The sequence below is a fragment of the Aspergillus nidulans genome, chromosome II (genome assembly GCF_000011425.1).
Source record: "Aspergillus nidulans FGSC A4 chromosome II".
Lineage (NCBI taxonomy): Eukaryota > Fungi > Ascomycota > Eurotiomycetes > Eurotiales > Aspergillaceae > Aspergillus > Aspergillus nidulans.
The window spans coordinates 2,353,117-2,380,329 of NC_066258.1; the positions used below are offsets into that span (position 1 = coordinate 2,353,117).

Sequence of the window (27,213 nt, forward strand, 5' to 3'; positions counted from 1 at the left end):
AACCGGACCATACATTCGATTTCAATCAATCAGAAGCCAGATTGTGTCAATTAAATAATGCCTGCGGACGCGTATGTGAGGCTTGGAGAATGTATTTACAACTCGTACGGGTTGAGAGAATGAGTGCATTAGTGTCGCACGAGAGGAGAATATCTCCGTAGATTTGGTCCCTTTGCGCGTTCTAAGTCTTATCTGTGCCTAGGGTGGCTATATTTATTACGAACTCCTACGCTGCCTCAGAAGTTTCACTATAGACGGGAAATCTCGTCCCTTACCAGCTCAAAGGGAACAGTCACATAATATTCCCCGTTGGGTCAGGCCTATTTTCTCCTCAAGAAGGGTTAGCCCTTTGGCTGAGTGGGAAGCCCAATTCAGACAATGGTGGTGCAAGGTTCACAGTTCATTTTGGTTCAGGAATTTGCCAACAAGCGATATGCATGCCAAACCCAGAGTCAAGATGAACGCTCACAAGCGACACATCCTTCAAACGCCACTGTGTTTATCTGTCGGCAAAGAGCCTCAGCAGTCTAGTTCTGCAGGCGTGCCGCGACAGATCTGTGCGGCTTTGATATAGCAAAGATCCCCGTAAAACGACTGACACAGCGGACCTCTTGCTAGCTAACATCTGTGAGGACCAAAATAGATCAAGGGTTTTGTTCTAACCCAAATGCGCTCGCCAGAAGCCTCGGTGGTTCAGTAAGCAATAAATGCGAAATAAAATATCTTTTCCAGCTGCGAATGCTGACAGCGCTATATAAATAAAATAATTATCAGTTAAGCGGTCGTGAAGGATTGCTGCTCTGGCATGCGCTAATGCATGCGTTGAAATCTATCACACCAGCGGTTTCTTCGACAAGTGTCCTAGCCTTCAGATTACCCTTCTTCTGCCTCCAAGCTCGGTAATATCACCCAATCATGTGAGTGTAGAGTATGGGATATAGCGCCCGACGCTGCAACCTTAACAGCGGTCATCTTTCCCTGAACATGCTGAGCTCTGGTTCGCCAGACCCAGATACTCGACAGGGCAATAACGGTATTGACCCGTTATGGGATCCTCGCATGGCAAATCCAGTGTTGCCCTAATTTCACTATCAGTTCGTCAATTTGTCACGGTCCGGATCTGCCCCAGTTCGTCTGGCGGCTGACGGCGCTTGACAACGGTGTAATTGATGCCACGCCTCGCTAAGCATGTTAATCCGAACCTGAGAACGAGCTTGGCTGCTTCCTCCCCGGTGTTCATTCTCATAGGGGCTGCAAACTACAGAGCTAGCATAGGTGCTCATTTGGTCTCCAGACCGTGAGACTTTAAGGCCAGCTCTTCCCCTGGCCACTTTCACAAGTCGAAATGTAGCACGGATACGGGGATCGGCAAATGGGATCCGGTGAGGCTGAGCAACAATCAGCTGCATAAATACGAGTTATGCCCCCCCCAGCTCCAGGATCTCATGCCGCACGGTGCTGGCCTCGCGATTCTCAATGGCCACGGCACTCCAGTTTGAAGGGCTTCCAGACGGGCTCGATCCGGGGTTTCAGAGTGTTGTGAATTGTAAATGCAGCCAGAGAAGGAGCCCGAAGCTCGCGCTGACTAAAGTCTGTAGTTGAGCCTCCTAGATCGAGCGACGGCACCGACTATGCGTCTCGAGATCATACAGACGACCAGCAGCGGCATGCGCCGTATGTTTCGTTCGGCGATGGAACTGTAACGGCAACGAGCGGCGCATTCGGGTCCATTCTCCGCGTCAGCCAGTACCTTGATCGACCAGATTTGATCTCGAGAATGCTTGTATTAGACTATCCGCATGCGCCGCCTCCCTTCTGCATCGTTGCTCGCGCCGATGACTTGATGAGCCAGGCGCAATCCCATCGAAACGGGTTCGGCTTGCGAATCTCGCAGGTTGGCGGCGACAATGTCACCGAGGACCAGACGGCACCCGTAATGACATATCTGGGAGATCGCTGGCCGCGCATTCGATATAGCATCGGCTATGGAATCAACGTCAGGGTCGATCTGGTGTGCCATGGCCATATGGTACTGCAGCGGATGTGCATCACGAACGAAAGCGCGATCAAGGAGACGCTATATCTGGAGTTTGACCCGTGTTTCCTTTTGCGAGATCTGGATTACACAACCCCCAAGCACGTGCCCAGTGATTCCAAGGAAGAGACCTGTGATTGCAAGGACGACGTGCCCAGTGATTGCTATCGAGGCCCGCACGGCCGCAGCCTGATTAAGATGGAACGGCTGTCGTCGACTAGCCGTGGCAAACAATTGTCTGTGATCGTCGGCCTTTGGAAAGATGGGGTTTCCCAGGAGCTGAAAGACGCTTCTGTATTGTCTATTAAACACGACATGAAATATCGAGCGTCAATAGAATATGTGGCCGTCTTCAAGATACAGAATCAGAGTCACGATGGGACCTTTGCATGGAAGGATTTTGTCATTGCAGGTGCTGAAGTAAACAGATGTCTTCGAGAGTTGCCGGTGGAATCTGTCAGCTGGGAATGGCCACGGGCAGAGCAAAAGCACACGCGCTGGTCTCTCCGTCGTAACCTCGAGCATATATTGGGAACTTGCAGTGTCTACCTACCAACCAAGAACCTGGAGCATGGTTTGACGCCAGCTGAGGGACAGGCTCGGCCGAACACCGGGGTAGATGAGGGACGACCCCAAGTGTCTGTGTCCGTTGAGAATAATGACGCCCCTCAGATCATCCTAGAAACGCCGGAAGGGGACAGTTACGTTATCCAAGAGCCAGACCCAACCAGGTTCGAGCTGCTGAAGATCAATGAGCCGCGGAAGATCAACGAGCAACAGAGCGCCCCTAGCCCTCGGATAACGGAGGAAATAAGCCCTGAAACCGGCTCGTTTTCCAGCGCTATCAGTCTGACATGCGGTGACTTTGGAGACCATCGAGTGTGCATATCTGGAAGCTAGTAAGTAGAGTGGCTCTGCTGCTGTGTATGATCGTACTAAACAGTTGAGGTCAGCTTCGCATTCATGTTCATGCTCAAGATGTACCAACATGCACGACATAGCACTCTGCAGAAATCACAGAGCTCTGAATGGGTACGCACCCAAAATTCCATGAGACGTATCCACGAGACATGCAAGGGCCACCTTCTGTGGCTATCGCGACTTGCCAACAAAGACCTCTTTTCTACCAACCTCTGGGTCGATGGAACTAGCATCCCTAGCAGCTCAGACACATCCCTGCCGCCGGACAGTCCTCCGAATGTGCCTTATCACATCCTTAAGGTAACAGAGTATCTGAGAATATTTGACACACGCGAGGAATTGATATTTGTTTGTTGTTGGCTACCTAGGTTGATCAAGGAATGGGTATATCACCTGCGTGCTACCAAAAATCGACTCTCGCCGACCTGGGAGCACCTGCAGAATATATCCGACATCCCGATATACCGTCTTAGTGATCAAGTCTGGATTTGGAAAGCTCTGCATGATGTTCAGCAGCTGATTCAAAAAGTGCAAGAGGAAAAGAGGAAGATCCTGTTGGAGACAAGGACTACGCAGACAGTTCGAATGACAGTTGGCGCAGGCCAGGCTTCATCCACTCGCGCACTTGACGACTTCTTGCGCGAGGTGGGCCCTTTGTTTCCCAGTCTGAGAATGCGCAGACCACTCTCAACACACTCACTGGACTTCACAGTGGAGGACATAAGAAAGCAGAACATCCGACGCTTCACTCTTGAAAACGACGTGCTGAAGAAGCGGATGTTGAGTGTGACCCGTTCTGCTCGAGAAACGCGCTTTCTCTTTCATTCCCGGGACACAGTCTTATACTACGGTAAATCCTGGGGGTTCCTGAAGAAGGATCAAATGGATATATTTGAGCAGCTGGTGAAGGCACAGATTCATCATGACGAGGAAGGCGTCGATGAAGCTCGATGGGACAACTCGTTGCGCTACGCTCTGGCACTTCTCATGGCCCAGTCCAAGCACCAGCTTGATCGTGATTTCGAACCAGACGAGATGGTTTCCCATGCCATGGCCGTGCTTTGCAACTCCTGCTCTGAGAGCGGCCTCTATCCTGGCCAGCTAGAGCCGTCCACAAAGGAGCCCCTTTCCTGACCGAGAGCTCTATCGCGACTTTTACTTTCATTGCGGGTTCGAAATACCATATATATTGCTTGTGGTCTCTGAAGAATCGCGCCGCAACGAAGCTCTTCGCAATCCTGATTCAAGCGACTCTGCGGTCGAAGGACCTGAAGGATCTGCTAGTCAGAGGTCCGCTATACCGCAGACCAAGAAGTCCACTGAAATCCCAGCAAAAGTTCTAGAGAAAGCCGTAATCTCCCATGAAAAGAGCGAGTCTGGCACCCGCTCCGAGCACCTTGCAGTCATGGTTCAAAGGAGCCTCAAACGACAAAATCCTCACGGCCGTTTGGTTGATGCTAGTAACATTGTCGAAGTGCCAGAGGAGTGGCTGTATAAGTACCCCGATTTCCTCGACTATGAGCCACCCGGAAAATCTGATATCGAGAAGATAATCAGAGAAGCACAGCTGTTATCGGGAAATATAAAGAACACTCCTAGTGATATTGTTCGACAAATGAAGGATGATGCGGAGAATTCCAGTCGGTACAGTTATATTGTGGATGTTCGAAAAAGTAGGAAGCAGCACAAGCGGGGCAGGTTGGCCAAGTTTGAAATGTACAGATTTTGGAGCTTCCATGCCTTGTGGAAATATCTTAGGCAACCGCGTTACGCATTCTCTGCGAAGAAAAGGTTCATCTATCTGAAGTCGATCGATCCAGTTCGAGCCGTGATCTGCTACGCCGCATCTCCCGAGTCCGAAAGAATGAGCCTTGCCCAGTTCTTCGACCGCCACGGGAAGTCAAAGCCCTATCTACACGACGATACGATGGTTGCGCTCAACCTGTGGGTCACCGAGGTTTATTTTCAGTACTTTTATAAACTGAATCATGATCAGAAGCCGCCTGGTCAATCTGGACTAAAGTGGGCAATGTTCGAACAACTCAAGTCCTCAGGTTGTCCGTTTTACCTGGTCACTGCCTTCACTGGCTTCCGCATCGTTGGCGACTTCTTTGACCGATACTGGACGTGCCACTATGTTGACGGTGATATTGACGGCGACACAGACTCTATCAACGATGACCCCTCTCACTGGCAACAGAGAAGAGTGCTCGAGCTGATCCTGCTCAGCCGCGCACTGGAAAAAGTCTGCATGAACACGGAAGAGATCCTCGAAGAGGTCGAGAGAGAGCCCAGAGAGAATCAGTACTCGCCTCTCGACGATCAATATGACAGTTTTGAAGACAGGAGCCCCGAAAACCTTCGAGAATGCGAGAGGATCCTGCTCCTCCTGAAAAGGAACATGATCAGTCTGCGGGAAGTCATCGACCAGTGGGATATGCGTGAGAGCTCGCAGGGCAGAGAACGACCGCGCTGGACTCGCCGCGACGAGCAGAAGTATCGAAAATCAGTCAAGCAGAAGCGAGCCCAGCTCGAGGGCCATGTCCGCGATGTGCGCACCAAGGAAATCCACATAGAGTTCCTGCTCGGCCGGGTCACAAGTGCCCAGGAAGCCATTCGCTCTAAAAAATCCCTGCGAGAAGCAGAGAATATCACGCTCTTCACCTATGTCACTGTCTTCTTCCTGCCCACCGGGCTGGCCGTGAGTATCTTCAGCATGGGTGATGTCCCAAGCGGGACAGTCGTCGGGCGGATGGTTATTACTGCTGTCGTGGCCCTTGTCATCACCGTCTCGATACTGTACGGGGTTCTCCATCGTTTTCAGTTCCTCGGCCGCTTCTGGAAATCCGAAAAGCCCACTTTAGGCCGTAAAAAGGCTACTGGTACTGTGAAGAAGCCAGACGACGCGCCTGGGAGGCCGTTGGTGCAGGATAGCGTTTCAACAAAATGGTCTCCCAAAGGGTGGTTGGTTTCGCTAAGACGATTAGATACTAGGAGCCTAAACGATGACCCTGCTTCAAAGCATGTGTAAGATAAGCACGACACTATTGACATGACAATCGTATCTCTATCCTCTCACTTTTTTCTCTTGTTCTCACGGCCATCAGGCCGCTCTGCATATTAGATGATATCTGACAGGTGTGGTCTCGCCTTATAGGCACTAGTCCTTGGAAACAGAGTCCTTCAAAAAAAAACAAACTGGCAATCGCGATGAGCCAAACACTGGCTCCGTCGCATGAATACTCCTAATTGAATCCGTATTATTTCTGGTTTCTGGAATTTCAGTAGCCACAGTGAGGAACTAGGAGCTTTATCTTAGTTAAGGCAAGCTAGTTTCTAAACAAATGCTTTTGAAGGTAATTATAATCAACCGTATACATTCTGCGGCCCTTCCATATGACGATTTTTGCTTATAAACAGATTTATCTTTAATCATCTGCTGCAGATGTAGATGTAGTCGTAGGTTTGCATCCTCATTCTATTCTGGAATTCCAAGTAAATTATGTTTTACAGCCCTCTACAGCTCAGCATGATCCATCAAAATCCCATATTCTGGCAGTTCCCACCCCTTTTCAGGTTGATCCCCAAGCAACCCCCCAAATCGGTCGAGCCTTAAGCATGATGCCAGCCACAGGACTCAATACAAGATAGAGATGGTGAGAGGCGACCACGATATGCTATCGAAGATACTCGGATCCCCAACACCTTTCTGCACCTGGTCCATGAACGGCCGAAACTTGTCATCGTAAGCCCAGAATGCCGTCTCGTGAGAGACTTCCGCGTCATCCCCTGGGCAATGTACCCATATTTCTCCGGCTAGGATATAAGCGCCCACGATTGCGCTAGAAGTGCCCATGCCTGTGCTTGCCGAAGGACAGTACGCGGCATCTCCAAGAAGCACGACACGACCTAGGGATTCAACTTGACGAGGCCCTGAGTCTCGCAGTAGGGGTCGTCGGCTTCCATGAGCAATTCAAGAATCCCTTCGACCTGCCACCCTGCGCCTCGAAAGACCTCTGCAAACGCCTTCTTCTCCTCACTAGTGTCCCCTTTGTGGACACCTTTCGGTCATTTAATGACACTTTTGCCGATTAAATAGACCTGAATCCTCTGCGGATTATGTCTGCGAGTTAGAACGAACCTGTCGCCGGGAGCGATGTACGAGGTGGCAATGTACTCCTCTCCAGCCTCCATCGACCGCGGAATTGTAAAGTAGGTTGAGTATTCATTGAGCGATTAAAAAGCATCCTCGCTATCAGAACGAAGCATGACCTTGCGCGTCCGTGATCCTTGGCCATCAGCGCAAACAAGAATATCATACCGGGCTCCCTCCACTCCTGAAGAGGACCTCAATGGCCGCATCTTTTCTCCAAAGCTCTCAATCGATCTGCCGAAGGTGTAATTCGCACGGTCCTTCGTTGCGTCATAGATAATTCGGCAGAGATCGCCCATCATGATTTCAAAATCACTGGTGAAACCCTGTGGCCCTGTTCCAGATCTGTTGGCAGGGAATTAAGCCCACCGTTTACCTGCATTGTCGGCCACCTGCAGCCTTGCTCTGGACCAGATAAGGCCCGAAAAGCACTCTCAGGACCTATTCGCCTTAACACCTCGATTCTGACCCCGTTATCGACCTGGAGGCCGCTAGTTCTAAACTCAGGGAACCGCTTGACAACGGTGACTTTGTGGCCGAGCTTGGAGAGCCAAAAAGCCAGAGCACTGCCTGCGAGCCCTGTTCCGTGATGAGCACTCTCAGGGGCATTTATGATGAGGTTGTGAATGTGAACTGTTACTCATGATTCTTTTTAATGCTGGCAGATCAGGCAGTGGTATTCAAATATGGCTTTTGTGCACTGGCGTCTTAGCTCAAGGAGCTGAATGTGAGGAAAAGAGACTGAGAAGATTCTGTAGCCTGCGGACTAGTACTTGTATCAACGAGCGCTACTAACTTATTTGAAATTGGTACAGCCCGAGTATAGCGATGGCCTGTTAAAGATAAGCCGATTATACCGAATCTGGCCGTATAGCTAGAGTGGTTATAGCGTCCACAGAAGTAGCAAAGGCAAATAGTGAACATGATCCATACGGGCGAACTAATGAATTGGATACCTGATAATTCTGAGTTCTATGTTCTTCCAAGCGTTAATCATAATCTGCTTTTATTATTATAACTATAGGTCGGGATCAAGGTATTTAGGTTATATGTAATTCAGCTCCCAGGGATAAGGTAATTACCTGCCCGATAATGTATCCCGTGAGCGAGCGGCCCACCTCCGCTCCCGATTCCATGTATAGGCAACATTTTCGACACTTTATCAACAAAAATTATTGCATTTCTCTATATAATCAATTCGAAACTTAATTAGACATTGCAATTACTTATGTCCTATATTATGGCAGTCACTGTACTGTGGTGGTGCTTGTATACATGGCCTAACTGCCGAAAGTACTGGATCTATAGATATACCACCCTGGGCTTTATCAACCTTATTCTCATACTAGAATTGCTCTAGGCCCTCCTGAATAGTTAAGCCCCTATAACAGCCAGCTTCCAGTAGAGCACTTCCTTTTTGAGAACTACTTCTTGTTAGAAGCACATAAATTATATAGTTCTTTGCGTGCGAGGAGAAGCTTAAAAATGCAATTTATAACCTTTGATAAGCTTGTCTAAGCATGTCTCCAGTAAAGATGAAGGGCTTTTTGTACAAGTACTTAGTATCTTCCTTATTACTAATGCTTGCTTTTCTAGCTGCCTTGTTATATAGGGGGTTTTAGGTGCTGAATTATAGGGGTGCACTCGGTGCGGGTTGGGTACAGCCCGCAGGGCTAGGATTCAACCCGCGCGGTGGCCCGCAAACCCGCATGGGTTCTCCTATTAGAACCCACAAGCCGCGCGGACTGCCAATCTTGCAACCCTCACCGCACCGCTGCGGGTTGCGGTGCGGGTTGACAACCCTACTGAATTAGTTGACCTAACTGCCTGGTATTGTAGGGGTCTTTTCCTTGATATTTAGCCAACTAAGAACTCTATCTGGGTTGACTAGAACAAGGCCTGCACCTGGAAAGCTATTTTGAATAGTTTCTGCTTAAAATACGCACCACCCCCATGACCTGATAGCGTTCTTGCAGTTATCCTAGGAACTTCAGACCTTACCCTTCCCACCATTTAGAGCATTAATGCGAAAAAGGATATTTTAACCACATTGGCGATTTTATGTCCTGTCCTGCTAATGGCACCTGGTGGCTGCAGGAATACAGGTTAACATCCGAAGGGGACCCTGTGCGCTGAAGAGACTTATCAATCGCAACTGAGAGATGAATAAACCGGCTAGCGTATATATACAGAACTGAAGCTTGTTAGTTTAACGGATATCCTGTTATTTCATGTTGTTGCAAAGACGGCTAAATGCTAATTCATGCTGCATTACCTTGTACCAGAAGAATCACAAGCAGCCTGGATATAAAGCCCCAACTATTCAAATCACGCGTGTTTTGGTGATAATCATATCCAATCAGCAACACTTCTCCTTCCCCTTGGAAGCACAGCTGTCAAGAACCTCTGGCGCCTGTGACGTGTCCAAACGGCAAAAGCACGACGCCCTGATCGGCACATCAGCAACCGCAAGAGCTAGTTTTGTAGGCTGCTCAATCACAGCAGCCTCCTCCAGTCTCCCCATTCTCACCAAGCACTCATGGTACCCTTGCAGCGACCAGACATTATTCGGGTGCCTGCGCGGCCTGATTACAGAGGTGTCCATACCCAGATCAGCCCGATAGACCTGCGCAGCCTCTTCCAGGTTGCCCTGCTCCATCATCAGCGCCGCGTAGGCGTGACGTACAGGCTGCATCCACGACCATGGCTCGCTATACGGCAGCTTATCCTCGAGGTCGATTGCGCGACGCAACGACTCAAATGCCTGATCATAGTTGGCCTCTCGGTATTCAATCTCACCCTCTAGCATAGCTGCGGCAACCCCGAGCACGTCAACCATCTTGCCGTTGTAGGCGCGGCGGGTTTCAGGAACGCGCGCCCATGCCTTGTGGAAGAGATCTTGCTCTTTCCGGGCTGCTTCAACATCCCCTGTGGCGGCGAAAGCGATTCCGCGGGCGTAGTGCGTGGTCGCTGTGGTCCCAGCATAGAGGATCTGGTCGTGTGGCAGCTCTTTGCGCTTGAGCTCCTCCCACATACCGAAGCGCACCATCACATGAAGGCGGATAGGCATGAACTGCTCCAGCCAGTCAGCCATCGGTGGGGACTCAATCCGGAGAACCTCTTCGGGCACTGTTGCTTCCATGCGAGTCACAGCGTCAAGTGCAACCTTGGATTGACCGGCGAACATGGCTGCGTATACCAAGGAATGGTAGTCGTGCATGCGGTAGAAAGTATAGAAGTTCTTGGCGCCGGATCTCCGGAAATATTTATCGTCCGCAAGGGTCGACTTGTAGTTTGACGCAATAGAGCGTCTCCAATCGCCAATAAGAATGTCCAAGTGCGTTGGCATATGGTGGATATGCCCGGCATCCGGCACGAGGTCACGAAGACGATCGGCAGCGTTGATTCCCAGCTCAGGACTGGGCGACATCTCAATGAAATGAATATATAGATGCAGAAGCCCGGGGTTCTGATTCGCGCCGTCCCCTTCCTGCGAAAGCGCACGCTCAAGGACGGCTTTCACCTCCAGGGTCGGCGCGTTGGGATTTGGCAGTCCGGTGAATAGATCCCATAGCGACCAGGGGTTCATGTTCATCAAGGCATCCGCATACAAGACTGCAACATTCAGATCGTGCCCAAAGGCGTCATATGCGAGCTTCATGGCGTTGGCATAGCTCCTGTTGAGAGCCGCATAGTCCCTTGCCGGTTCGTTAGTCGGGAACCGATGCAGCATCGCCTCGATCAGCGCTTGCTCAAGGGGGGTCACGTTGGTTGCTAGTCTCTTTGCAGCTTGCGAAGCTTCGTAACCCCGCTGCACTGATCGATGCAGGTCACCCAGATCGAATTTCTCCCAGGGCTTGTTGTAGTTCGGGCCGACTGCGTATGCAAGCCCCCAGTATGCCATTGGGCATCCTGGGTCGTGCCCAATAGCCTGTTCAAAGCAGTAGGCGCCTTCTACATGATTGAACGAATATACCCACGTTAATCCCCGATTGAACCAGGTTTGGGCGTCGGCGCTGCTGGTGGTAATGGTGTGGCCAAACGATCCCAGGTTGTAGTATTCGTCAATGGCTGGGACGGGAGTCTGAAGTGCAGAAGCCATGGCGATACCAGATCTAAGTGATGATAGTGACAATATATGGCTAGGAAAATATAATAAGTGCGGAATCTGATATGTTGGTGAGCTTCGAACAGAGAAAGAAGCATTTAATTTTATAGCGCCCCCAGCAAGCTTGACTAATTTGGAATGGAGTGGCACCACTAGAATGACTAAGACAGTCCTTAGTTAAGCTCAATCAATCGCCGACTGGGCGTTGCTGGGAATGACTGATCAAACACCGAAGACACCGGTATCCAATTATCTTTACGTTCAATAATCCACACCTACGGAGTACACCATCATACCTGCATAGAAGACATAGCTTGCACTGTGCTTTAGTTTCGGTGAATGCTATTCATTGCTCCCAGGCCATCTGAAGTATTTAGAATCAGAGCAGATCAGCTGAAATCGAAATGCCGCCTGCTTCTCGGCCCGTCAAGCTAGCATGCCTCCCTTGGTACGTGCATTCCCGACTGATACAAGGAGCCAGCACTGACAGCAGAGAATGACAGCCGGGCTTCCAAGATCCGCTGTAACGGCCAGGATCCGTGTTCGAATGTAAGTCGCCGTGACATGAGATCACAGCAGCCGTGGTAACCGCCGTAGTGCATCAGTCACGGTGACGAATGCCGATATCAGCCCAGTCGACGAGGTGGTGCTCGACGGGGCCCAGCGGCCGCTGAAAAACTGGCCAAGAAGGAAACCCAACGGTGTGCAGCTAAACCCGCTGTGGATAATCTTGAGAAAGAGCCTGCGCCTCACGGCGAGCTCTACCATCGGCATACGCAGGGCAGTACCTCCACTCTCAACACTCCGCTACCAATATCCCCAGCCGAATCGGGACTCCGGCCGTCCAGCATATTAAGGGAGGATTGCGGTGTCTCACCCCTTGGTGGAATACCTTCTGGGTTCTTAGGTCCGGTAAACCATCCCCCGAAGGCTCTTCGGGCTTATGACTGCTCTGAGGATTTGTACGTTATGCCGGTGTCTTGTCGGTGCGGAAATCTGACTACTCGCCCAGAATCAACGCGTACTATATATTCATTCACCCTTATTTCCCCCTCCTGCCTCCCCCGGTGGTCGCCCAGTACGAGGACAAGTGCGTCAGCGTAGAGGTTCGCTCTACTCATGCCAATGCTTCTTCCCTACCCCGCTGGCCCACATCTCCACTGGGTTTGGCCCTGGCAGCAATACTGACTCTAATCCCTCCGACGGGAGATTCCAACTCAGCCGACGACGGGGCAGCCGCACTCCGTCGATCCTACGCTGATTCGTATGCGAGGTCGGCTCTGGAGTCCCTAGAGGATCTACTCGAACCGTACTCACATGCCAATCTCGCCGATGGCCCGCGGAGTATTTTGCATTATGCGATCCCTCAGAAGATGGAGCCTGTCCTCGCATTGGCCCTTCTTAGCCTATACGAGTGTTGCCAGCGCGGGAATGTCCCGAAAATGCGCCTCCGGGCGAACCAGGCTCTGACTGCTGCCATGGACCTGTCATTGCATACCGAAACGCCACAGACTGGTTTCTTGGATGCGCACCGCCGGTGCTGGTGGGCAGTAGTCAGTAAAATCTGCGTTGCTTTGTTGACGATACTAATAAAAGCAGATGTTTCTCGTATACCAGTCATCTATAATGACTACATCGGTTAGTTTAAACCTCACGATAGCACTAGAACAGCTCTATTGACATTAAGTAGCCCCCTTTTATCACCTTTGATGACATCCGGATCACAACTATGTTCCCCGAATTCCGCGGCTGCCGAGAGGTTCGTACTTTACTTTCCATTGAAACCCTCAGACCTAACCATCCATCACATGTCCAGCCGTGGCCATTACTGGTGAAGGCCCAAGCAGCTCTCCTCCGCAGCTGCTGCATCGGCCGCGAGCTCGATCGAGAGCTAAGGACGGGCCAGAGTTTATCGTTCTCGATACGGGAAGAAATAAAAGATCTAGACTCCCTCATCCTCGGGCTTGCAGCCGAAGCAGACCGCTTCCGCTGCGTAACTAATTACCAGGGCGCCGAAGCTGATGCCTCTCGCAACCTCTGGGCTATATCAAACGCCCTCATCCACACTTCTCGGCTGACACTGCATAGTGTCCGCGCGTTTCCAGACCGTCGTAGGATCCTCGACGGGCCTATTGACCTCCTCTCCCTCGATGCTAGCTGTACACCATCCAGTTTAGTAGAAAGCTTCCACCTCTCGACAAGCCAGACTGGTGAGGTCGACACTCACTTCCCATTTACAGAGCGGGAATCAATAAGGATATGTCTCCACTCGTCGCTGGTTGTGTCCCGGGTGTTTCGCCGCTTACCATCTCCAAACCCAAGCTACTCTGATACTACCGTTGATATGACTGCCGCTATGCCCTGGACATCGTGGCGGCGGCTGAGCTCTCCGCGCTCAATCCCTTACATGGCCAGCTGCCAGATGCAGAGCTTTTATACGCTCGCGATGGTGCTAAAGTGCGTCAATACAGCACTGTGCTCTGGGACTATAAGCAGCTACGCCTATCTTTTTGAGCAGCCGAGCGTGACAACGGAAGTGCAAGACGCGGAGCGGCTCGTGGAGGAACTTCAAATTGGTATGGATGCGCTTCGAAGATCGATCAAGGCAGATGTACTCTTTGGGGGGGTTGAAGTGATGGCTAGAGAGGTGGAGCGGGTGTTTGAGGCGACCTTGATGGGTTGAATTTCGGTATACGATTTAGGAAGTATAATATATGCCCACATTTCATTTATAGTGTATGTCTACTGCGGAAAGTCGAAGACCATGACTAAAGGAAATACCGGTACCAGAATTAGCATCATTACAGAGTGGATCTCACGGCGACTCGGTCTTTGATGTACTTGTAACAATTAGGGCTTGATATTAGTCTTGGTTAGCAATCCCTCGGCGATGATGCCGGTAGGCATCGGATCCCCAGCGATGCGATGTCAAATTCGGACCTGTTTTATTTAGAGGACCAGGCCTGCCGGCCATACCTGTCATAAACTAAGAAAGCATCATATTCTTCTAATTCATAATGAGCCAATTCCCAGCATCAACCGTGGTCAACGGAGCAGACCTAGAGAGCAATAATCCGCATGTGGTGGACTTCGACGGCCCAGACGACAAGGACATCCCACTCAATTGGCCTCTGCCGCGGAAGATCTGGGTAACTTCGGCCGTGGCCATCCTGAACCTGATTGGAACGGTAGCCAGCAGCATCTTTGGAACTGGAAGCGAGGAGTTCAGTCGGGAATTTCGAATCAGCCATGAGGTTGCTGTGTTGGGGACGACGCTGTTTCTCGCGGTAGGGTCTTCACGTATATGTTAACTGCGACGGGCGTTATATCGGTGAGCGAGGGCTTTTGGAATCCGTGTTGCTAATACTATTGTAGGGCTACATCTTCGGCTTTCTTGCCTTTGGTCCCCTCTCCGAGCGCTTCGGTCGCAAATGGCCCATGTTGCTAGGAATCACCATCTCCTCGCTTTTCGACATAATGTCTGAGGCAGGCGAGAACGTCGCAACCGTACTTATCGGCCGCTTCTTCGGCGGTCTCTTTGGAGTAGCGCCAGTCGCTATCTTTGGAGGTATTGTAAGCGATTGCTGGCCTATCTCCCAACGTGGGAATGCCATGGCGCTGGCTGTGTCGCTGGTATTCTCCGGCCCTACTTTCGGCCCGGTGTTGGGAGGGCTCATTATGGGTTCGGGGTCGCCGGTGCTCAACTGGAGGTGGACTATGTGGATGGTTGTTATCGTAGGACTTGGTGCTTCGGTGCTCTGTGTTTTCGTCTTTCCGGAGACGTTTCCGCCTGTAATTCTGAGGAAGAGGGCAAGGGCCTTGCGTAGGAAGACTGGGAATGCGAATTTCACGACGGCGTCGGACAAGGATGGTCTTAATATACGGGACATTGCTAGGTTTTACCTCATTCGACCCTTTTGTGGGTTCAGATCTGTTTTCCTGTCACTATACCAATGCTAACAGTCAGCTCCTAGGGCTATTCACTACGCAACCTATCCTCGCTCTCCTAACACTATACCAGTCCTTCGTATACGGAGTTCTCTTTCTCTTCTACCAGACCTATCCCGTCGCCTTCGGTGAAGACCGCAGCTGGCCCACGAGCCTAAAATACGTGCCTCTCCTCGCACTTATCGTAGGCGTCTTCGCCGGCTCCCTGGGCATCATCATCACCAATCAAATCTACACCCGTCACCACAGCCACACCCCTGATGGCGTCTACATCCCCGAAAGCCGTCTTCCACCCATGATCGTCGGCGGGGTTATGGTCCCCATTGGGATGTTCTGGTTCGCCTGGACAGCTTCGTCCATATTTATATCTTGGGCCAGCCCCGTTTGCGCGAGTTTCCTAACCGGCTGCGGCATGTACTTGCTGTTCATCCAGGGGTTTAACTATATTATCGACTGCTACACTAGCATGGCCAACAGTGCGATGGGCGTGAATGGCTCGATGAGGAGTATTTTTGGGGCCGCTTTCCCGCTCTTCGCCAACCAGGTGATTGAAAGGCTCGGTGTCGCGAAAACAACTAGTATACTTGGATGCGTTTGTGTAGCATTAGTTCCTGTCCCAATTTGCTTTTGGTTCTGGGGGGAGAGGATACGGGCTTGGTCGTCAGCGAAGGTCTAGCCTTTTGTTAACTTATCAGATGCAAGTCGGCCTTGATATTGTCGCTATTCACAGTTTTTGATATTTGTACAGCCCTCCAGCCCTTCTTTCAATAAGGGTTATATCGTGCCCGATGCCTCAGCAGCGCAATGCTTTTGTTGTTGTGAATCGCTTCAAACTGTCCAAGTGCATCTAGGCTCCAAGACCGTGCACGACTTGCTTATGCATTACTCTTAAAACCCTTGCGAAAGAAACAGGGCGCTGCAACAGACGTGCCAGCCCTTCTACCAGACATGTGGTATAGAACTATTCCGATCGGATACGAAAAACCTGGTCTTCACTACCGAGCCAGTCATTTATCATAGATCCCCTGAACCAGTCATTAGAACCTTCGTCCTACTGCACTGTAGTATCCCTTCTACGAGAAACTTACGTCATGATCTCATTCAGAGGCACAGCCCGCTCTCTCCTCTTTTTATGAGCAAGTGCTAACCGCTCTCCAATCGTCACCGACCAACTAGTCGACACCAGTCCAGCTAGCCCAACAATGAACGGGATCAGTTGACCCGAACTCAGGAGCGGCGCATCACTGAGGTCAATGTTATTTCCAGCAAGGATTTTCTCCGAAAAAACATTAGCACTGACACCAATGGCCACTAAAAGGAGTTTCAGCTGCATCATGGCGGCTCGGACGGGCCGGGCCTTCTTCAAGATCTCCATCAAGTTCGTAGTATCAACTTCTGGAGAGGACGAGATGTGTTGCGTCTGCATTTTGGTTATGTTAACTTGATTATCTCCAGTTGCAGGCGTCTCTCGTCCGTCGTTGCCCTTGCGGCTTTACACATCCAGACATACAGTAAACGACAGCCAGAAAATTCACAAAAGACTGGAAGTGCCGGTTACAGAAGTCGAAATACACAATGATAAAACCCTTCACTTCGCACTCTGGCCGGCAACCTTGCTGTGTACGAGTGAACGATACCCACGGATGCGTGACTAATACAGAGCCCATAACAGTTGTCAACGATATGGCAGGTTACAGGTCAAGTGAGACACCTAAACTTTTTTACCCGCCGCCTCACCTGTGTACTCTATATATGGTGCCGGGGGGGTCGTCCTGATTCGTGATTGAGGCGAAGAATAGAACCAATAGAGGTGCCCATCTTGCCATGGGAAAGACTATTGACCACTCGAGAAGCGCGAAGCTACCGTTCAGCGTGTTCTGTATGATGATGATAAATACTGCGAGTGAGACCAAGATAACAGTCCGGCGAGTGTCGCGCACTGCTTTTGGGTTGTCGAAAAAGACAGCGGTGAGACCAGAGATCCAGGAGAAATAGTAGCCTAATCGAACTCCAATGCCGTAAACGTCACCTTCTCCGACGAGATCGCAGGAGGAGGGGTCATTAGTATACTGCGTCATCTGGAGGGTTTGGCGCGACGAGGAAGAGGATCATTCCTGCGATGACAACGATGCGGCTGCTGGCATGGGTCATCTCTGCTGCAGCTGCGGGCCTTGCGGGTTTCGCCTAATGAACGACGCAAGGGCGTCTGGAGGTATTGAAATCAGTCTTAATGGTCTTCTCTTATAATGAACCTTACTGTCGCGATTGATGTTTTCTCTAAGGAGATGCGTCTCGCAGTCAGGGCCGCGAAAGCAGTTGACTTATATATCGTGCTATGGCAGTCAGAGGGTCAAGTGAGTTACAAAATACTTGGGGAGGATCTGCTCAGAAGGGGAGGCTCAGGGCTACCTAGTTTGATGAGATCCTATCGCTAATTGGCACCCTGCATACCCTAGCCCTCGTGACTGTCCCCAGCGTCCGGGCACTAGTTTCTTGTTTCTCCCAATAGCATGTTCGGTTCAAAGGCAAGGTTTGCCATTTCTGGCTCGCTGGTCTTGTCTGCACTGAGTGCTCCTTCAGCCGCAACCGAATGTCTTCCGCCAACAGCCTCCACCATCAGCCTCCTCAGACAAAAGCCTTGCCATAAACAGCAATCACAGGAGCCGCGTAATTTCACCCCAAATAATGACCGGGAACAATATGCTGAGGATGATAATACGCGAAACTGAAAAGTAATTTTCAATCAAGGAATCACCCATGGTGCCCTCTCCAGGGTCCAGGCCCTACGTTGCTGCAAAGATAGGGCTGCCATAGAGCACAAACCCTTTTCACTCGGTCTGTTATCTGACTTTTGTTTACCGGGGAGAAGTTTATAGGGTTGTTGGTATTATATCCGTTTTCCTATCAAGCGAAAGAGGTTTTGTGTTGGTCGCATAGTACAGTATATCCCCAGAAAAGGGCATGTACAGACGTTAGAGTAGAGCCAGGCTTGAGTGTGATAATGGTAGCTCCATATCGGCTAGCGTAGTCAACTATTATCACTTGTAATTCGTGAGAGTGTGATCTGATCCAGACACTAGCTAGATACAGGCAACTGAATATATGCAGATGCAACAGGTCGACAAAATTGTGGCATATTAGCTGAGAATTGTGTACGTCAGATATACAGTTTGTCCAGCAGAATATGCCTACCAAAGAAAAGAAAACAACTACTGTTCGCATGCAGTCATCCACCATACTACTATCCAGTCAGCATGTAGCCCAACCTCGGATAGAAGTTGGGTAGCTGCCGACTTTGGTAAGATTAAAGTGAGATCGGGTTGGAGTTAGGGAGAAGGGGTCTGAGATCCTAATTCTGGGACTTGTAAGCTTGATGGCTAACTCTCACAATCTAGGGAAAGAAGCAAGGACACAAGGACAGGTATGGTCTTTTTCATGATATCTATACAGGTTATGGGTATTCTCTCTGTAAACTATATTTTTGAATTGCAAGAACACACTTTGAAGCCAAGTGTAAACGTGGAGCTGGTTGGTGGCCTGCCCGCGCTGCCCTCGAAGTATTCCCGGCACTCGACCACTATTGTCCGTCACGATAGTGTCCACCAGGGCTTTGACCATGGAGTCGGCAAGATACGGACGATCCAGGAGCTTTTTGAGTCTCTTTCACTTTCTTTTTCCCGGCTTCTATTCTTACGGTCTGGGCTAGACCATAACAAATCCGCGAGGGGTCCAGTGTTAAAATCAGAACCGCTACACGTTCGGATCGAAGGTCAGAACTGATTTTGCATAATATATCCGAGTTATAGTATATACTCTCCCCATGAAAATGCTGATCTATCTATTTTGGGTTTATACAGCATGTTCTTGGTGTTTGCCAAGCTGCGAGTCACGCAAGCACCCCCCCGGGGTTTGGGCAGAACCCGTGACGGGTAATCCGCGGTTGTATCGTCTAGTTTGAACGGTATACTCTGTCGCTTCCTGTTGTTTTGCGCTGGTGAGACCGGAGTCGTTAGTATGAGAGACGGTCTGCAAATGTACAGACGGGACGGAGCATATCTGAAGGAAGTCTGTTGGGTTTCTGTTAAATCCGGCGGTCTTAATCTAGCAAGCATTGCAGATGCTAATTCACCAGGTGACAAACGAGGCATGTCATATATGGCGTCAGCTTTACTGTATTAACCTTGGAGAATATCGATGTCTGTCTAGGAAGCTTGCTACCAGTATAGAAGGCTCAGGGTCTACCCAACTGAAGCTGCAAACTTATAGCCTAAGGCGCCTTGCGCCTTCTTGGATTCAACTACTCCATCAAGGACTGGCGAGGATGATGTAGGTTGCCAGAGCTCCGGGTTATCGGGTAACCTTTGCGATGCCTTGTTATTTGTCGCAACCAGAAAGCTGACATCTAAGTTTGGTTTAGTTATGATCAACTTAGGCACTATGATATGGATAGCTCGTGAGTAAAGAATGTCTATTAGCATCTCGGTGGGCAATAAGATATAGCTACTGGTAATAGCGTGTTTGAACGGAAGATGTTCGTCTGCGGTATACATTGCTGGAAGTAATGCCGCTGCTGGACGCCATTCCAAGAAACGCTTCCTGGAAGGCCAGACTTCTTTCCCAATAGGATGCATGCATTTCTCACATTCTGTATACGATACCTAGTTAATCAGGCAAAACACTCCACGGGATAAATTCATCAGGTCTAGAACCCTGACAGACAGGCAGAGGGGCAAACTGGAGCCCACCCAACCTGCATAAGGGCCCTAATACTTCCACACAACATACAAATAATCTCCGCCGCGGCCCTTGTTGATATCGCCCGAGGCACCGTCAAAGCCCAGCGCCCTGACCACCGAGGAATCCGCCTCATCGTTGCGGCGCAGCAGCCGTACCTCAGTGATTTTGTTGCCGCCGTCGCGCTCCAAGCGCAGATAGCGGTAGTCCCCACCCGCGCCCTTGGCTAGGTCCACGTAGGCTGAGTCCGGGTCTCCTTGGATGATAATTCGAATGTTGGAGACCGCGTTGGCGGCATTGGAGTTGTAGCGTGGCACGAGCCAGACGAAGCTGGTAGTCAAGCCGGTTAGTTTCGTGTAAGAAAGGGAGCCCGAGGGCGGGGGCACTTGCTCTCCTCCAAACCCGGCATTTATGTCGGCATTGGTGCCGTCGACTGTGTGGATGCCATCAGAGGGCTCTGAGCTGGGGTCCTCGCCGTAACGGACCTGTGCGCAAGGTAGGCGTCAGCAATTAATCCTGTGTAGGCACCAAGTAGGATAATGAATCAGGTCAAATGGGCCAAAGAGATAGACGCACATCGATGGACTGGAGGTAGGTCATTCTATTTATCGAAGACTGTGTTCTACAAGATGAGCTGGATGCTTTTGCTTGAATATAAGACGGCGATCAAACTCGTGATAGAGAAGGTTTTTGGTAGAAGCTGCTGGAGAAAGAGTGTAGACCGGCAAACACGGCCTTTTATGTTCATTCTTGATGAGAGAAATCTGAATATGGTCTGTCAGCTGGAAAGAAGTGCTTACGTCTCTACGCGCTCATACCTCTACTAATTGACATGGGTTGTGCGCTTGCTATCCAGTTAGCAGAGGACAGACTGCATGGTTCTCTAGCGTCTTTGGGCTTGTCCTTGGCGTCAGAACCACGGGTGCCTCAACTCAGCTGGATATCTGAATATAGGAAATCTTGTAAAAGGCATGTTCGCTATGCCTCAATGCACGTTTGGCCAAGCCGAATGCAATTTTATCAAGAGGCAGTGATTGAAGGGACAGTCTTGATCTAAACATCATCACGGAACTTATAGACCCTAAGAATTTAACTAATGCCTATAGTAGCCGCGTGCATGTTTGCTGCTCCTTGTATTATAGGACCCCCCATCATTGGTCAGAAGCTCGGCTGGACTTGCCAAAAACAATAAAAGAATGTAGGGTACAGGGCTGGGCTGTCAGCCTTAGGTCTAAATCGTTAATCATGCAGAGTAGCCGGGCGAGCCTGCGGAAATTTCCCTCAGCTGATGCTGTGCATAATTTAAACCGACTCTTTGCCTTATCATCAGCTTCCACAACAAGCGTCTAGTTCCATTCTCCAGAAGACCACAGCATCGTCGGCCTCTCCGAGCCAGAGTAGGATGGAATCTCGATGAAACCAGTGGGGCTGTGATAGTCTTTGGTATACGTCCCATCAAATAGGGCGCCTTTCTCTAGGGCTAGCTAACGATACACATCGAATAACAGGTCCGTATTACGCCAAAAGAACATAATGTAGAAACTTCCCTCCACGCCGGCTATTAGCATCGCCAAAGTGCTGGCAGACGCGGGTGGGTAAACGCGCTCTATTGGAGTCACACCACAATCTGCGCATCGAGAAACCGACACTACAAGCCCAGATTAGCGGGCTTTCACGACCTGATATCACGCTCGGGCCTTTTGTATATTAAATGTGTCCCAAGTTCACTGTAAATCTGGTGTAATTCGGAGCTAAAGAGGCGGCCTAATGCTCTAATTCACGGAATGAAGTTGAGTGTGGCAGTGGTATGTGATTCTCTGGCTGTGCTGCAATAGGATGCCTCTGACGAAGATTCTTATCATGCCTTAGGTAAGGAATGGGCAGTTCAACTAGGCGACACAGTTGTTTACGTCTTACAGTGACAGGCAAATAGTAGAGGGGATGTAATGCATTGTACTACCAGCATTGTACCGATGCGCTGGCTAGCGTATAATCTGCCTGTCCAGTAGGTTTTGAGTGAATCTGCACTTGCCTAATCCATTGCTGGTAGAGCCAGCACTTTTCCATAAAAGACTGTAAAGGCTGGTCCTTCCTTAACAGCAATTCATCTCTGTTGACCACCTTGCGGTAAACCTTAAGGGCGAGACGCAACCCTTCCAGTCCGACCAGTCCAATTCCATTTTCATATTCTGCAGAGTCGCTGCAAAATGGACACACACAGTCTGCGCTTCTCCAAGGAAGGAACTTTTCAAATCACGGTCTTCTCAGACCTCCACTTCGCAGAGTACGAAAATACCGCTCAGGGCGCTAAGCAAGACTCAAGAACCGCCGGGGTAGTCCGCAAGGTTCTGCAGCATGAAGCCTCTACGCAACTTGTCGTGCTTAACGGCGACTTGATTTCTGGCTACGGCACCACATCAGACAATGCGACGCGGTATTTGGATCAGGTGCTCGCGCCGATCCAAGCGCTTGGCTTGCCGTGGGCCGTCACGTACGGGAACCACGATAACGAGCGCTTTGCTAGGTCGAGGGAACTGCTGGACTATGAGAGCAGGACGTACCCAAATTATAGTCTCACGAGGAATATGGGGCCGCGAGACTTGGAAGCAGGGGTCTCGAATTACTACCTGGAAGTATTTGCAGCCGAGACTTCGCACGTTCCTGAGATGCTTCTATGGTTCTTCGATAGTAGGGGCGGAGCTCAGCCTCATGACTGGGTACATGACTCGGTACGTACGCTATTTAACCTCTTTGTCTCTAATGGCTGACTGACTGACTGGCTCCTTACCAAAGGTTGTTCAGTGGTTCATAGACACAAATGCCAACCTCACTAACAAGTATAACAAAGCGGTCCCATCGATTGCGTTCTTTCATATCCCCATCACTGCGACGTACGACTTCCAGCTTTACCCCGGTGTCGATACAAGTAGAGAGCCTGGAATCAATGGTGAGAAGGTCTGGTGGCAAGGTCGCGGCTACGACGGTAAAACAGGTCACGATCTGAAATTCATGGCGGCGTTGTCCGCCACAGAAGGAATGCTGGCTACATTTAGTGGGCATGACCATGATAACGACTGGTACGTATCGTGCTTCTGTCTCTTCAGAGGTAAAACGACTTCTCACTAGTTCAAGGTGCTTCAAGTGGAAGAGTCCGAGTGCCACGTCGAGCAGCGCGGGCCTCAACGTGTGCTATGGCCGCCACACCGGGTACGGCGGGTACGGTGGCCTGGCCCGAGGTGCTAGACAGATTCTTCTAAAGCAAAGTACCATCAAAGACGAAGTGGCGACGTGGATCCGACTGGAGGATGGGCTTGTCCCTGAAAATGTCACACTGAATGCGACTTATGGACAGGATGAATACCATCCTCACCAGCTTCCACAACGAACCGAGCTGAAAAGGAACATAGACATGGTTGAGGATATGAGTCAGGGAATCCAGCTCCATTTACCAACACTATATCTTCTCAGTCTTGTTCTGTTTTGGTGGAAATTCAACTGGTGAAGAGAAAGGCTGCGGATGGCCAACTTAAAAAGTTAGAAAACATACAGCTCCAAGTAGATCTGCCAGGCTAGAAATCAAGATAAGCCACTGGGTATGCTGCACTCAGCCCATAGTGGCTCTAATCCAGGTGCAAGACCAATAGTGACATTCTTACTTTATAAAATTTTTATCGTCCTGTGAACGTTCGACAGCCTGGAGGAGAGCGTAACTAAGTGGTCGAGTCAGCGCTTGGGAAAGGCACAAAACGAATGAACATGAAGCATGGAGTTACAGTCAGCGATACCAGATATGAAGCAAGACTCAGTGGGCTTCATCAACTTCAGGCGGAGCATAATAATCTCGCTGTCGCCAAAGCGACGCTGCGACGGCAAAGACTCGCATGCGCATACAGGTACTTGCTATTCAGCTTGTTTAGATGATTGAACGCTGAATTAGCAACTCATTCAGATATCCAACAAGGACGAGGAGCATTTCTTTTACCAGAGGTCATTGTTGTCAATCAAAATCGCCAGTCCGGAAATATGATGATGCCAGCCGCACCTGTGTGCCATAACAACCACCCCCTTTGAGTCAGGGCCGTTGACGCAATCACCGGATGACCACTGACCAGCAATGTCGAAGATTATGGGAACTGAACCAAAGAATCAGGCTATTGCTTCCGGCCCGGTCTCCATCAAACTAGGGGGTTGTTAGAGTAGCGCCGTCCGGGCTCGTCCATGCGGTAGCTAAGTCAACCGACAACAATCGATGTAAACTCATTTCCAGGCGAGCCACAGAGAACCGGACCTCTTACAATGTACTACGATACTAGTCCATTCGCCCGGTAGTACGGCCCTTGCAGAGATTTCACGTGAACTAACAAGTGGTAACGGGACGTAAAACAACCCACTCCAACCCGGTGCACGCTCACGACGAGGGGAAAACAGCACCCCTTACTGCTCTAATAACTGATCTCTCACACTTGGCTCAGTGCTCATCCCCTCCTCCCCATGGAGGTGGATATCTCCCCCCAAGGCGGAGCCCGCCCGGCGACTCCGCGCCTGGGTGAAAACTCTGACCCCCCCTCAGGACCTACCACCCCGACTCCCCTACCCCGGAACTCCCTGAAGAGAAGGGCCTTATTCTCGCCGCAGAAGACTCCCAATGCAGCTCCTGCCACTATACCTCATATGCCGCAAGCCCCATCAATCTGTGATCAGGTCAGCATGGTAGCAGATGACCAGCTAATCCTCCTCAATGACTGGAAACTAGCAATGACCTCTCTGGCTAAAGCTCTAGACCTAACTGTCTCCTCCCTACAAGGTCGTCCAAGAGACCTGGCACAGGGACTTGCAGCCAGATTCATCACCCTCGCAAAGCAAGACTCCCCGCAGCGGATTCCTCAGATGCCTGCGGTTGCACCCCCACAACCACCCAGGCAGATGGAACAGCCAAATCAACCTCCTACTCCTGAAGTGTCCAAAGAACCCCCAGGCAGGCGAACCTTGCAGCATACAACCTGAGGCATCCCTAACAGCTCCAAGAGCTGGCCAGGGGAACTGGCAAACTATTGCCCCTGAACAGCATATGCAAGCCAAACAAACCACACAATAAAAGCTGAAGCAGTCAAACAAGACTGACTACTATATCTTCCTCCGCCTCCTGGCCTCCTCCAGCCTCCGGGCTATCAGACTACATGGCATCTGGGTCACCCTTGCTGGGAGGGTTCCAGATGTGATCACACAGCGTGCAAGTAATATTAACTAGGTATGTAATTACTACAACAGAACAGGGAAAGGCTTTCCTACTGTCAGAGAAGGCAGCAAGCCTAGCTGGGGATGGGTACTTTGAAATTCTAACAGAGTACCATCAGGTTATTATCTCCTGGATCCCAAAACAACTCTGGTCCCTGGATAGATGGATAGATATAATAATTACAGATATTAGCATAGAAGCAGAGTGTATTACTGGTATTAAGCTACTTATGACCAAGCTCTCAAAATACCCAGTAGAGAGGGACTCTATTACAGCAGGTCATAGCCTTTCCAAAAAAGCTACAACACCCCCTGCAACTCTTTGGCTTGTCCGGCCTATCAAGGCCCACCCGCCCCAAGCAAAGGCCTTTGCAATACATGCGATGCTACTGCTTCCATGATACAAGGGCCTGCTGCTCTAGTAACTAATACATCTCCTGCAGATCCTTAAAACAGGATCATAACTGCTGTGTACAGTGTATCAACTGCTGCAGCCCACATGCAGCAGACTTCCCAAAATGCCCAGCCAGACCCCATGTCCAGAAGAATATTATTACCCGCCTCTCAAAGGATGCTCTAGCTGCTATCTACAAGGCTGGCTGGCTTGCCTTCCAACAGGAGCAGAACAAAGCTGAAAGTTCTAAATAATAAACAAATATTACCCAAATTACAAGCCAGCCTACAAGACAGCTCACCCAGGAGCTCTTAAACCAAACCCTGCCCTCCCCTGAACTATAAAAATACTACAAGCTAATATAGGAAGGGGGGGTGCTGTATATAACCTGCTACTCTCCTTTGAAGCAGATATTATCCTTGTCCAAGAACCTTGGACAAATACAGCAAAATACCTAACCAAGACCTACCCACGATATCAGCTGTTCAGTCCCCCGACCCGATGGACTGCTAGGCCCAGAACTCTAACATATATACAAAGGGATCTCCCAGCCCATTCCCTCCTGGAACCTATCTCTCCAGACATTACTATAATCTACACAGCAGGCCTTACTATTATTAATGTCTATCAGCCTCCTAATGACCCAGTTGCCCCTGCTAGTGCTGGCTCAACACCCTCTATACTTTCTATACTTCTAGGATATACTCTGCCAGAGAATACTATCCTAGCAGGAGACTTTAATACCCGGCACCTATTCTGGCAGCTAGATACTAAGTCTCATGCTGTCATACCTGGTACAACAGGACTATTAGACTGGCTTAATGCCCACGAGCTGGAACTTTGCCTCAAGCCAGGCACCCCCACCTGTGGACCAAACACCCTAGACCTTGTCTTCTCTAACCTACCACTAAGGGCCCTAGTGGAAGACCATCTGAAGACTCTAAGTGACCATGTAATAATTAGAATAATACTGGAACAGGAAGAGCCCCTGCCTATATACAAGCTTGGCTCTACTAACTAGGAGAAAGCCAGAGCACTAGCAAGCCTGCCTGACCCAACCCTACTAATTGACCTACTAGCTGAGCAACTGGTCTAGATATCCCAACTTGTAATATAAGGTATATTAAGATATAATACTTGCAGACTCCCCAGGACCCCATGGTAGACTCCAGAACTAACAGTCATACTATACTAAACAAGACAGCAACAAAACCCTGACTATAAACAGCTCTGGAAGGCTATTGTACAGGCAAAGGCTGAATACTGGAAGCAGCAGATTAAACAAGCCACAGCACCTACAGATGCATTTAAACTTGCTAAGTAGATTAGACATCCAGACCAGCTTGCTGCCCCTCCCCTAAATATACAAGGGGCTCAGGTTACTACCCCACAGGGCAAAGCAAACGCCTTCCTTAGTCACCTCCTAGAGAAGGGGGCCCTGCTTCCAAATCAGATAGAAGAGGGACCCCCTAATAAGCCCCTAGGCCCCCTGCACCTGCCAATAAAAGAGCACTACTAGGCTGCCCTCTGTGCCCTACCCCCCTCTACCCCTGGGGAGGATGGGCTTGCTACTACTGCTTAGAGGGAGCTCTGGCCTGTCCTAGGAGATATAATCACACAACTATACTACAGGTATATAGAGGAAGGCTGCTTTCTACTGAGCCTAAAGTCAGCAAAGATAATAA

General features: G+C 50.1%; 8 protein-coding genes across 8 annotated transcripts, besides 1 other annotated feature; 5 read left to right on the plus strand and 3 right to left on the minus strand.

The window, feature by feature from the left end:
- Positions 1-27,213: part of a sequence feature (contig 1.65 1..278071(-1)) that runs on past both edges of the window.
- On the plus strand, positions 1,477-5,987 carry ANIA_03988 (uncharacterized protein; the record flags this gene model as incomplete). Its single annotated transcript, XM_656500.1, has 5 exons — positions 1,477-1,546; positions 1,599-2,934; positions 2,989-3,256; positions 3,335-3,971; positions 4,165-5,987. 5 exons carry the CDS (start codon positions 1,477-1,479, stop codon positions 5,985-5,987), a joined length of 4,134 nt encoding a protein of 1,377 aa, XP_661592.1.
- ANIA_03987 (tetratricopeptide repeat protein) lies at positions 9,469-11,211 on the minus strand (the record flags this gene model as incomplete). The annotated part of the gene is made up of 1 exon (XM_656499.1): positions 9,469-11,211. One exon carries the CDS (start codon positions 11,209-11,211, stop codon positions 9,469-9,471), a length of 1,743 nt encoding a protein of 580 aa, XP_661591.1.
- On the plus strand, positions 11,622-13,900 carry ANIA_03986 (uncharacterized protein; the record flags this gene model as incomplete). Its single annotated transcript, XM_050611350.1, has 6 exons — positions 11,622-11,665; positions 11,721-11,766; positions 11,815-12,179; positions 12,230-12,770; positions 12,817-12,855; positions 12,908-13,900. The coding sequence occupies 6 exons, from the start codon at positions 11,622-11,624 to the stop codon at positions 13,898-13,900; spliced, it is 2,028 nt and encodes a 675-aa protein (XP_050467386.1).
- Positions 14,235-15,841, plus strand: ANIA_03985 (putative MFS transporter; the record flags this gene model as incomplete). The annotated part of the gene is made up of 3 exons (XM_656497.1): positions 14,235-14,504; positions 14,593-15,136; positions 15,192-15,841. The coding sequence occupies 3 exons, from the start codon at positions 14,235-14,237 to the stop codon at positions 15,839-15,841; spliced, it is 1,464 nt and encodes a 487-aa protein (XP_661589.1).
- Positions 16,217-17,243, minus strand: ANIA_03984 (uncharacterized protein; the record flags this gene model as incomplete). Its single annotated transcript, XM_656496.1, has 3 exons — positions 16,217-16,238; positions 16,314-16,655; positions 16,903-17,243. 3 exons carry the CDS (start codon positions 17,241-17,243, stop codon positions 16,217-16,219), a joined length of 705 nt encoding a protein of 234 aa, XP_661588.1.
- Positions 19,617-20,628, minus strand: ANIA_03983 (uncharacterized protein). The gene is made up of 3 exons (XM_050611351.1): positions 20,476-20,628; positions 20,290-20,384; positions 19,617-20,229 (listed from the first exon to the last, which is right to left on the minus strand). Exons 1-3 carry the CDS (start codon positions 20,497-20,499, stop codon positions 19,929-19,931), a joined length of 420 nt encoding a protein of 139 aa, XP_050467387.1. The 5' UTR covers positions 20,500-20,628; the 3' UTR covers positions 19,617-19,928.
- Positions 22,107-23,536, plus strand: ANIA_03982 (metallophosphoesterase family protein; the record flags this gene model as incomplete). Its single annotated transcript, XM_656494.2, has 3 exons — positions 22,107-22,628; positions 22,693-22,976; positions 23,032-23,536. 3 exons carry the CDS (start codon positions 22,107-22,109, stop codon positions 23,399-23,401), a joined length of 1,176 nt encoding a protein of 391 aa, XP_661586.1. The 3' UTR covers positions 23,402-23,536.
- On the plus strand, positions 24,196-24,903 carry ANIA_03981 (uncharacterized protein; the record flags this gene model as incomplete). The annotated part of the gene is made up of 2 exons (XM_656493.1): positions 24,196-24,227; positions 24,372-24,903. 2 exons carry the CDS (start codon positions 24,196-24,198, stop codon positions 24,901-24,903), a joined length of 564 nt encoding a protein of 187 aa, XP_661585.1.

Excerpts from the sequence above, each read along its gene's own strand:
- ANIA_03983 (XM_050611351.1), bottom strand. The coding sequence starts at position 20,499 with ATGACCTACCTCCAGTCCATCGAT. Across the intron at positions 20,385-20,475 it reads CCTACCTCCAGTCCATCGAT|GTCCGTTACGGCGAGGACCC; the intron begins GTGCGTCTATCT and ends CCTTGCGCACAG. Across the intron at positions 20,230-20,289 it reads AATGCCGGGTTTGGAGGAGA|CTTCGTCTGGCTCGTGCCAC; the intron begins GCAAGTGCCCCC and ends CTTGACTACCAG.